The sequence below is a fragment of the Stigmatopora nigra genome, chromosome 13 (genome assembly GCF_051989575.1).
Source record: "Stigmatopora nigra isolate UIUO_SnigA chromosome 13, RoL_Snig_1.1, whole genome shotgun sequence".
Taxonomy (NCBI): domain Eukaryota; kingdom Metazoa; phylum Chordata; class Actinopteri; order Syngnathiformes; family Syngnathidae; genus Stigmatopora; species Stigmatopora nigra.
This window is the reverse complement of record NC_135520.1, coordinates 1,340,931-1,350,232: the sequence shown is the minus strand read 5'-3', so window position 1 is coordinate 1,350,232 and position 9,302 is coordinate 1,340,931. Positions and strand designations below refer to the sequence as shown.

Genomic DNA, 9,302 nt, shown 5'->3' with positions numbered 1-9,302 from the left:
ATGTGAAAGTTTCTGGGGTTGGAGTTTATTCCAAAATTATCAAGGACATGTTGACATAAAAAACGTAGAACCCCTTAAAATTGCCTAAAATGGTTGAATTTGACAATTTCTCTCATATAAGCCGCCTCCTGTTTCATAATTTTCACCTCCATTTTTATGGTTTTAATAGAGAGTACAAATGTGTTACTTTAAAGGGAAATATTAATCAAAACTCGTCTTTGATGTTGAAATGCGGTTGGTCCTCCGGCTTGAAATCCTTGTTGGGACTCCCGTCCCGGTTGAGAATACGTGAGTCCGTGTAGCCCACGATGGGGTATTTGGCTTTATAGGTGTCTTCGAAGACGGCGTCCAAGGACCGAAGCTGCTCCTCCGTCAAACCCGACTGCCTCGGAAAAGAAACGGCAAAAACAACGCATCAAAACTATGGCGAATACAAGCAAAAGCGTCAACTCACAATGTCTGATGTCATGTCTTCAGCCTGGAGCGACATCTTGGCCACAGCTCGAGTCGAGTCTTTTCCCACCAGAGCATTGTAAGGTGCGCCTTTGCCGTAAAACTCTGAAACCAGAAATGTATATTTATATATATTTTTTTCCCTTTTTATCAATAGCGCCACCGGAGGGCGCTCGCGGCCACCAGTATAATTTTTGGGCCAAACTATTCCTCAGTACTATAAATTACTGCAGCGTAAAGTTGTTTTGTTTATTCCTATACATCATCAACAACGATTTACCACTTAAAAGTACATTTTAAGACAACAAACGTTCACATTATGCCATCTGGATATTAAATAATGTATAAATTAATAGTTTTTTTACTGTCCGGCACTTACCTTTTCCAGTGCTCACGTCGAAGACCACCCCTTTGATGGCCATATAGATGGGTTCGCCCTCCTGTGACGGTGACACACATTTTGAACCATGATTTTCTACTCAAAGTGGTCACTCACGTCCAACTTACGCGACTGCCGTCGTACCTCTGGAGCTCCTCCTCGGTGAATAATCTCACAGGTTTGGTGGCCGCTTTGTATTTTAACTTGTCTGCTAAAGAAACATTAAATAGCAGCAGGAGAGTGCCGACTGTTGCCGTGGTAATGCCCATGTTTGTTTACATGGTCCGGTAGTGCCGGATCCGGAAAAAATCCTTGTCAGTTCCATATATGGTCATGGTGCGTTTGAGGTCGTAGGAAATTTGATAAATTATTGAGACTGAAGCAAATACTACTTATGTATATTTTTTTTACCACCATATAGCCCTTAAAACTATCAGAACATGTCGAAGTGGTTGGGGAAAAAATATAGTGAGATTTTAAGGCTTTTCTTCATGTCAGGATATTCCAAAAACATCAACAATTTTTCACTTTCCCATAGAAACAAGTACAGCAAAACATCTTCACTTTGAGCTCTTTATTGATATCAAACTTCTGGATTCTTTTTCTCGAGCTCATACGCAAACTCCTCGGTGTGCGCGTAGTCTTTACAGACGCCGATATAGTCGATTTCCAGCTGAAAAGGACCATCCGCTTTATCCCCCAGGGTAAATCCGATCGTGTTGATCTGTAAATTACAAAAGTATCTTGGTATATATAATATATTTTCTTCTAACTGCAATTGTACCTTATCCAGCCACAGAGGATGCTGATCATCCTGAATTCTTCCACGATGCGTGAGGAAAAACTTTGAAAAAGGAATCTGCCGTAAAAGAAAATGGATCTCATTAGTACGGTGAACATGTTCACGTGGATTGGGCAAGGTAGGTTCCGTACCTTGACGTCCTGCCAGTAGGGCCCGCCTCTGGTGTACAGGAAATAATTGTAAACGTCATCTTTCTGGTGGGAGAAGTAGGTTTCCGCTGCCAAGTTGATCATCCACGGCCGCCCATCGCCACGGACGCGCAGATGTAGCGTGTTGAAGCTTGTCCAGTCAAAGTGCTTCTTCCGGTCAAATGACCCCTATTGGGAGGTAAAAAAGTTAATTATTTATACAGTCATATTACTACTTCTGAGAATATGTGTGTGTGTGTGTGTTAAGAAATTTGGAAAATAAAAGTTCCTAACCAACGTCTGCCTGGAACGCATGCTGCAGTAACCACTGTAACGCGTTTCTCCGTCCCTAGGGGGCGTCGATCTAAGCGTCCCATAGAGAAAACAAGTGTTGTTGTTCCTCCCGACCTTCAGGTAGGTCTCACTCTGGCCTCCTATCTCTCGATCGGATGATACGATCCACCCGTCCAGGCTTTGTGGACCCCGGAACTCCCACACCACCTGGTTCTGCTCTAGGATGTGTTCCCTAAGGGGCTTCCCTTGGGGGCCCACAAGGGGCTCCATAAACTCATTTTTCAGCAGCATCATTTGTTTCCAGATGCCGTCCAGTCCTTTGGAGAAGCTGAAGTTGATGTTTCGCCAGGGAAGCTTTTCTTTATAGGGCTTTCCGGGCCGTCTGTATTCGCCCCGGGACGCATTTCGGCTCAAAAGTTGGAGGCATCCCAGCAACCTCGTGGAAGGAAGACGTCGGATTGTCCACATCGTGACCATGACAGGTGCCTGCAAAGCAGAAAAGGTAAGAGTACTATAAAATTATTGAAATTGAAGGATACAAATACATCTTTCACTATAATACAAGTACAACAATTGTAAAAAATAAATACTAATTTCCACCTTTAATTTCTGAGCAATTTTCTCAAGTATTGTGCGCCTCACTTATTTTTTTAAACCATTTAAGATGTGCGTATGCAAGAATAATAAGTATTTTTTTCTATTTACAATGAATCCAATCTACTTTTATAATAGAGTAATAAGAACATTGCACTTAACCAATACCGACAAATCCCCTGTGATATGTAGACCCATTTACTCGAGTTGTATTGTTCTAATTAAAACAATTAGAGGAAGAAAAATTGAGGTTGCCATTATTTTTGCACTTACCTTTCTGATGCTGTCACATGACGCAAGCCGTGAGGGTCAGGTTGTCCTTGAATATTTTGAATCACTGACCTTGGAAAATGTGCGACACAATACACCCAAAATAATGCGCGTTGAGATTGAGTCAAACTTGAAAATAATGACGGGAATTTAGGAAATTAAAGGAAATGATTGGAGACTTCGACCCAAGGTAATGTGGATGGAATATGTGCACCAATATTTGTTTCCGAGAGGATCCATTCACTGCTAGTAAAGGTTCCGATAACAGTATAATCAGTTTACTAGGGACAAAACAATTACATAATAAACATAATTGTAAGAAACGCTAATGGCTGTTTAGTTGTAATTTATCAGGCTTTATCTTTGTATTCAGTTAAAATGTAAATAAAATGTCTAAGGTCGATGTGTGCACCAACTGTTTTTGTCCGTAAGGGTTTGTTAACGAGTAACAAAGGTTCCAGCACTTGTTTTGTTTTATGTTTTGGCGTGGATTTGCAGTGGTATTACCCTCACCTAAAGAAGCAAAACAACGACCAAAAACTGGTATTCATCGTTCTTTCCGCCCTTAGAAACAACAACAAGCATCATAGATCCACATTTATTCACTTTTCAAAAGCTGAGTTCCCCCTTTTTTTTACTTTCACATTTATTGGGCAACACTACGTCACTGCCATCGCGCATGCTCAGTTTCGCTTTCTTATCAACATAAGGCGACTTCACCGCGGTTGTGGTGCTCCTAGCAGTTTAGCTTGGCCCACTTTGCACGTTTTAACCATGGTGAACGTCAAGAAACGGAAAGGTCGCGTCGTTATCGACTCGGACTCCGAAGACAGCGCCAGCGACGACAATTTAGATCAGGTGACGCTCCGTGCAAAAAGTTACCAATGCTAATAATGTGACACCAAAGTATGCTAGCTGTTAGCTCATCTGGCCTCGCTCTGGGAATGGAGGGAGTCGAAAGTAGCCTCATTTTGTTAAAATTCCTGCAAACCCAAGCCACAAAGCGAACTAAATTATTACTCGTTTGGTGAAATGCACTATTCAATTGTCCCTATTGAAACAAATTTACTTGCGCGTCAACAGACGTGCATAGTGTTAGCTCCTCAATGCTAAAGCTAAGGTTGAACGTTACCGAGTGGGTATAATTGCTAATATATATTTTTTACATGACGTTTATCTAGTCTGTGCGGTTTGTTTTGAATACGACACGCTTGCGGTGCTGTGTTTTACTACTACTAGTGCTCGTCTTAAATAGCAGACCTTATTGCTCGTTGACGTCACTGACGAGCTATTTTGGTGCGTTGTTGTCAAACAAGAGCGAAGCGACTTAAGCCCAGTCGTAATCGAACAAAGCACAGTTTTCAACACTATTCCTTCCCCTTTCGCCTATATTTCCTTATTTATGTTATTGGCAAAAGCACCAGATCGTAAAATTCCAATATGGATAGCCATTTAAGTTGTTATTCTATATCCTTGAAGAGAGATGAGATCGAATCAAACACGCGAAAGTCTCAAGTAAGACCGCGTTTTCTCCTGAAATTGTAATTTCGTTGGTTAAAAGGAGTAATTCAACGTTGCATTATGGGTACCGTGCGCCAATTAATGTTTTAGCACCATTTTGGTCTTGTTGTAAACTCATCCGGACTTTGACGTCCAATTTACATGTAACGCACATATTTTGTGTGTACATGTTTCTGATTGGGTTGCCATTCTTTACAGGAGCTGCTTTCATTGGCTAAGAGGAAGCGGGTTGATTCTGGCGAGCAGGAGGAACCATTGAGCAAACCGACGGCGTCTACCGATTCCGAGACGTCAGACAGTGACGACGAGGTAAGACTTTCTAGCGTCTAGATTGGCAAAAACTGGCGTATTAAACTACAAAACATTCATAGTATTTGGCAGCGCTTAGTTATTTTAGGGTAATGTGATGAACCATAACTCTGCTCTTTGTTTTAGTGGACCGTCGGGGGTACTAAAGTCAAAAAGAAGGTGAAAGTGGGGAAAGGTCCCGAGAAGAAAAATGCCACCAAGAAGAAACTTCAGAAGTCCACCGGGTCGGGAAGCTCCAATGGAAACAGCTCCGGGGAGAGCTCCGCGCCGGAGGAGGGTACGTCCACAATGTCCTTAACCCAGGGGTGGGCCACATTTACTTTAAAAATGTCACAGATGGGCGGGGTCAGCACAAGATACGATAACATATAAAAAGTGCATCCGTTAACAGTACGTATGAAACATAAACAGAGAAAAAGGACTCAAGTATTAACATACTCATCACTCATCATTAAAGTAAAAAAGTAATGATGATTTGAAAATGAAATATCAATTGTCCTCTCAGGCGAAGTGTCCGACTCTGAGAGCAATAGCTCCTCGTCCAGTTCTGACTCGGACTCGTCGGAGGACGACGTCTTCCGAGACGGCTACGACGACGACCTGATGGGCGACGCCGAAGACCGGGCGCGTTTGGAGCAGATGACGGAGAAGGAACGCGAACAGGAGCTCTTCAACAGGATCGAGAAGCGAGAGGTCCTCAAGAGACGGTGAGACGACAAAATGGCGCCCCTGTGGGGGGAAAAAAAATCCTGTTCGGGAATTTGAGACATTTTTTTTGTGTGGAAAAAGGTTTGAAATCAAGAAGAAGCTGAAGACGGCCAAGAAGAAGGAAAAAGAGGAAAAGAAGAAGAAGCATGAAGAAGAGCAAGAAAAACGCAAGTCGTCTCAAGTTCAAGATGCACAGGTGGTGAGTACTGACGTCAATCACCGTATTTACTCGCATATAAGCCGCACCCTTAAAATGGACTTCAAATTGAACTATTTCTTAAAATGATAAATATAGATGTATATGTCCTGATTTTCCCACTTTTAAATCAATCATTGTCTTTTTTGTAATCCATTTTTTGGTTTTTCGTTCAAAAATCATTTTTTTAAATCTAAAAATACATTAAACAAGCTAAAATAAACATTGTTTTCGATCTATGAAAAATGGAATATTCAGGGCTTTTAATCAATTTATTTAAAAAAAAATCTAAATATTATATCATATTAAAATATATACCCTTGATTTAAAGCATTTTGACCATTTCCTAAACATTTATTCCATCTCTCTGTAGGTGATGTCCCACAACAAAGAGCGCCGATCCAAGCGTGACGAGAAACTGGACAAAAAGTCTCAGGCTATGGAAGAACTAAAAGCCGAACGAGAGAAGAAAAAGAACAAAACAGGTCCGTCCACACGCACCAAATACACCTCTTCCGAATTTCCCCCAACACTTCTTTCGCCACAGCCGAGCTGTTGGCCAAACGGCAACCCCTGAAGACCAGCGAGGTCTACTCCGACGACGAGGAGGAAGAAGAAGAGGAAGACGACGACAAGTCCTCGGTCAAAAGCGACAGGAGCTCGCGTTCGTCTTCCTTTGACGACGATGACGAGTGAGTCCCGTCATGGGCGGTCTCGGATCTGGATAAGCGTTTGTTTTTAGCGTCCGCTTTTTTTGTCAGGAAAGAGGAAACGCCGCCCAAGTCGCAGCCCGTCTCGCTGCCCGATGAACTCAACCGGATCCGACTGTCCAGGCACAAGCTGGAGCGCTGGTGTCACATGCCATTCTTCGCCAAGACCGTCACGGGTTGCTTCGTCAGGATCGGTATCGGGAATAGCAGCAGTAAACCGGTCTACAGGGTAAAATTTGGCGGAAAAAAATATAACATTACATTAAAAACAATGATGACTTTTTCAATTTTTACTGGTGTTTTTTCAGGTTGCTGAAATTACAGATGTGGTCGAGACAGCAAAAGTTTACCAACTGGGCACCACGCGGACAAATAAAGGACTACAATTACGGTAGGTCAAATAGGTTAGGTCAGGACATTGTTTTAGATCTAGAAAAAACGGAATATTCAGGGCTTTTAACCCACTTCTTTTCTCAGGCACGGTGGCGATATGCGTGTCTTCAGGCTGGAGTTCGTTTCCAATCAAGAGTTTACCGAAAACGAGTTTATGAAGTGGAAAGAGGCGGTGAGTGGACGGACCAAAAAAAAATGACCAAACCGGCCTGACTAAATTCTAACTGTAATTTCCCTCTCAGATGATCGTCGCCGGCATGCAAGTGCCGACGTTGGACGAAATCACCAAAAAGGAGCAGTCCATCAAAGAAGCCATGAATTACAAGTTCAACGACAAAGACATCGAGGATGTCAGTCTTCTGTCCTCCGCCCTTTGCCAGCCTCTACCTGCCAAAGAAGTAAAAGTGTCCTCTCTCTTCCGAAACAGATTGTCAAAGAGAAGGACCGCTTCCGGAAAGCGCCACCAAACTACGCCATGAAGAAAACACAGTTACTCAAAGATAAGGTAAACAACTCGGGTTTTGTGGGACATATAAATGCCAATCCAATTAATAATACTTTTTTTTACCCCGAAGGCCATGGCGGAGGAGAGTGGCGACGGCGACAAAGTCAAGGTCATCCAGGACGAGTTGAACGAGCTGGAGGAGCGAGCAGAGGCGTTGGACAGGCAGAGAACCAAGAACATCTCCGCCATCAGGTTTTAACACCCCGTTCGGGTTACGTCTCCGCATCATGTGGTTTTTTTGCGTTTTTTTGACACTGTGCTCAAATGTGCAGCTACATCAATCAGAGGAACAGAAGCTGGAACATCGTGGAATCGGAAAAAGCTCTTGTGGTAAGAACCCTTGTCACATAAGGATGTTAAAAACATGCATTTATATGTTTTTTGTTTTACGTTTCAGGCTGAAGGACAAAATGCCAGAAACCAACAAATGGACCCGTTCACTCGGAGACAATGCAAACCCACCATGGTGTCCAATGTAAGGATTCTATTATTCAGTGTCCCTGTTTATGAAAATACATGATTTTTTTTTCCATTTCTATATCTTGGCTGGTCCCTCTGGTTTTCAAGGCTCGAGACCCGTCAGTACACGCCGCCATCCTCGCTCACCTCAATCAAAAGTACGGTTCTGGATCTACGCCCGATCCTTCTGTTCTTGAACCCAACAAACAGGTTTGTCATGTTGCCTAAACATTTTTTTTGGCTGTGATTTTGCCCCAAAAATGTTTTTTTTTTTTTCAATTCTCCAAGAATTTTTCTGCTAGCCGGTCACGATTAAGGTGCTGTTTCTCCCCCTTTCTGTGAATAAGATTTTCTTTCCTTACCACAGGGTCCCACGGACACCAAGGACAAAGATGTAACTAAGCCAACCACTGACCTCTCCGAAGACTTATTCAAAGTTCATGACTTTGACGTGAAGATTGACCTTCAAGTTCCTAATGCGGGTGAGTGGGGCGAGACAAACGACTAATACCACCGAATGCTAATGCTAACGTCTCCCCTTCTCACCACATACCAGAAGCACAGTCTCTGTCGGTGAGCTCCATCTCCCTCCCGGTGAGAGACGGTGCACCCCGCCGGTCACTCAACCTGGAGGACTACAAGAAGAGGAGGGGGCTCATCTAAAGACCACCACACTGCATAAGGAAAGGCTGTGAATGACCAGTATGTGTGTGTGCGTGTGTGTTTGTCAGAGGTGAGTGTGCGACAACAGACTTTTTATCAACGGACATTCTGATCCAGACAACCATTTTCGCCCCCGCCAATATTTTTTTTCTGCATTTATTTTCAAATGTTTAAGCCTCCAAGTATAACACCCCATTTTTCTTCCCTTAAAAAGTACTCCGTGGCGGTGGATTAGACGAAAATGAAACTGTTTTTGACCAGCAATGAACTCATTGGCTGTAAATCACAGTGATGTCTATCCCAGGTAAGTCATATTTGGACGTTTATTGCTGTCAATGGCAGCTAATGAGTTAAAATACCCTCACTCACCCCCACTTGGCTGTCCTCGCCCTTCATGTTGGTCAAGTATTGGGTCGGATACTTTACTACATACTGAGATATGTCTTTTTGTAAATGTTTTGCAGTTGGTCAGAGGGTAAAATGAAAGTTTCTTTTTTTTTTTTAAATGGATGTTGCTTCATTCCTCTTGTTTAACTCCTCAAGTTGTTTAAAAAGGATTTAAAAGACACCCTCGTCCTTAACTACAAGAGCAGATTCTATTTGTTATTGATTGTCAATAGTCAGTTCCTGTATTGATGTGGCATGCCATGTAAATATGCATTTTGGAGTGAGGGGGAGGAGAAAAAAATAAAAAGGCACTGTTTCATATATCAGTTATGTTTTCAGTTATAATATTCAGTTTATATATTGGACGCTCTAAAAAAAAATCGAAAAATAGTGTGTCGAAAAAGCTTTTTCGTAAAATGACGTCGTTCTATTTTCTGATCAGGCACTTTTGCTACTTATTTATTGCGTCAACGTGATTGTTATTTACTTCACTTTGAAATTAATTGAATGCTTTATTGTCATCATTTTTGT

The 9,302-nt window shown here is 42.4% G+C and overlaps 3 protein-coding genes across 3 annotated transcripts; 1 reads left to right on the top strand and 2 right to left on the bottom strand.

The window, feature by feature from the left end:
- Window positions 1–2: 2 nt before the first annotated feature.
- On the bottom strand, window positions 3–1,126 carry nenf (neudesin neurotrophic factor). Its single transcript, XM_077731552.1, has 4 exons — window positions 961–1,126; window positions 833–893; window positions 455–558; window positions 3–382 (listed from the first exon to the last, which is right to left on the bottom strand). Exons 1-4 carry the CDS (start codon window positions 1,099–1,101, stop codon window positions 206–208), a joined length of 483 nt encoding a protein of 160 aa, XP_077587678.1. The 5' UTR covers window positions 1,102–1,126; the 3' UTR covers window positions 3–205.
- Window positions 1,127–1,391: 265 nt separating this feature from the next.
- On the bottom strand, window positions 1,392–3,372 carry ndufaf1 (NADH:ubiquinone oxidoreductase complex assembly factor 1). Its single transcript, XM_077731549.1, has 5 exons — window positions 2,924–3,372; window positions 2,057–2,542; window positions 1,766–1,951; window positions 1,617–1,691; window positions 1,392–1,556 (listed from the first exon to the last, which is right to left on the bottom strand). Exons 2-5 carry the CDS (start codon window positions 2,531–2,533, stop codon window positions 1,416–1,418), a joined length of 879 nt encoding a protein of 292 aa, XP_077587675.1. The 5' UTR covers window positions 2,534–2,542; window positions 2,924–3,372; the 3' UTR covers window positions 1,392–1,415.
- Window positions 3,373–3,591: 219 nt separating this feature from the next.
- rtf1 (RTF1 homolog, Paf1/RNA polymerase II complex component) lies at window positions 3,592–9,097 on the top strand. The gene is made up of 18 exons (XM_077731540.1): window positions 3,592–3,778; window positions 4,640–4,750; window positions 4,877–5,027; window positions 5,256–5,457; window positions 5,540–5,657; window positions 6,028–6,139; window positions 6,202–6,346; window positions 6,416–6,593; window positions 6,673–6,755; window positions 6,842–6,929; window positions 7,000–7,107; window positions 7,185–7,262; window positions 7,333–7,454; window positions 7,535–7,592; window positions 7,660–7,737; window positions 7,830–7,931; window positions 8,089–8,203; window positions 8,278–9,097. The coding sequence occupies exons 1-18, from the start codon at window positions 3,695–3,697 to the stop codon at window positions 8,382–8,384; spliced, it is 2,040 nt and encodes a 679-aa protein (XP_077587666.1). The 5' UTR covers window positions 3,592–3,694; the 3' UTR covers window positions 8,385–9,097.
- The last annotated feature ends 205 nt before the right edge of the window (window positions 9,098–9,302 follow it).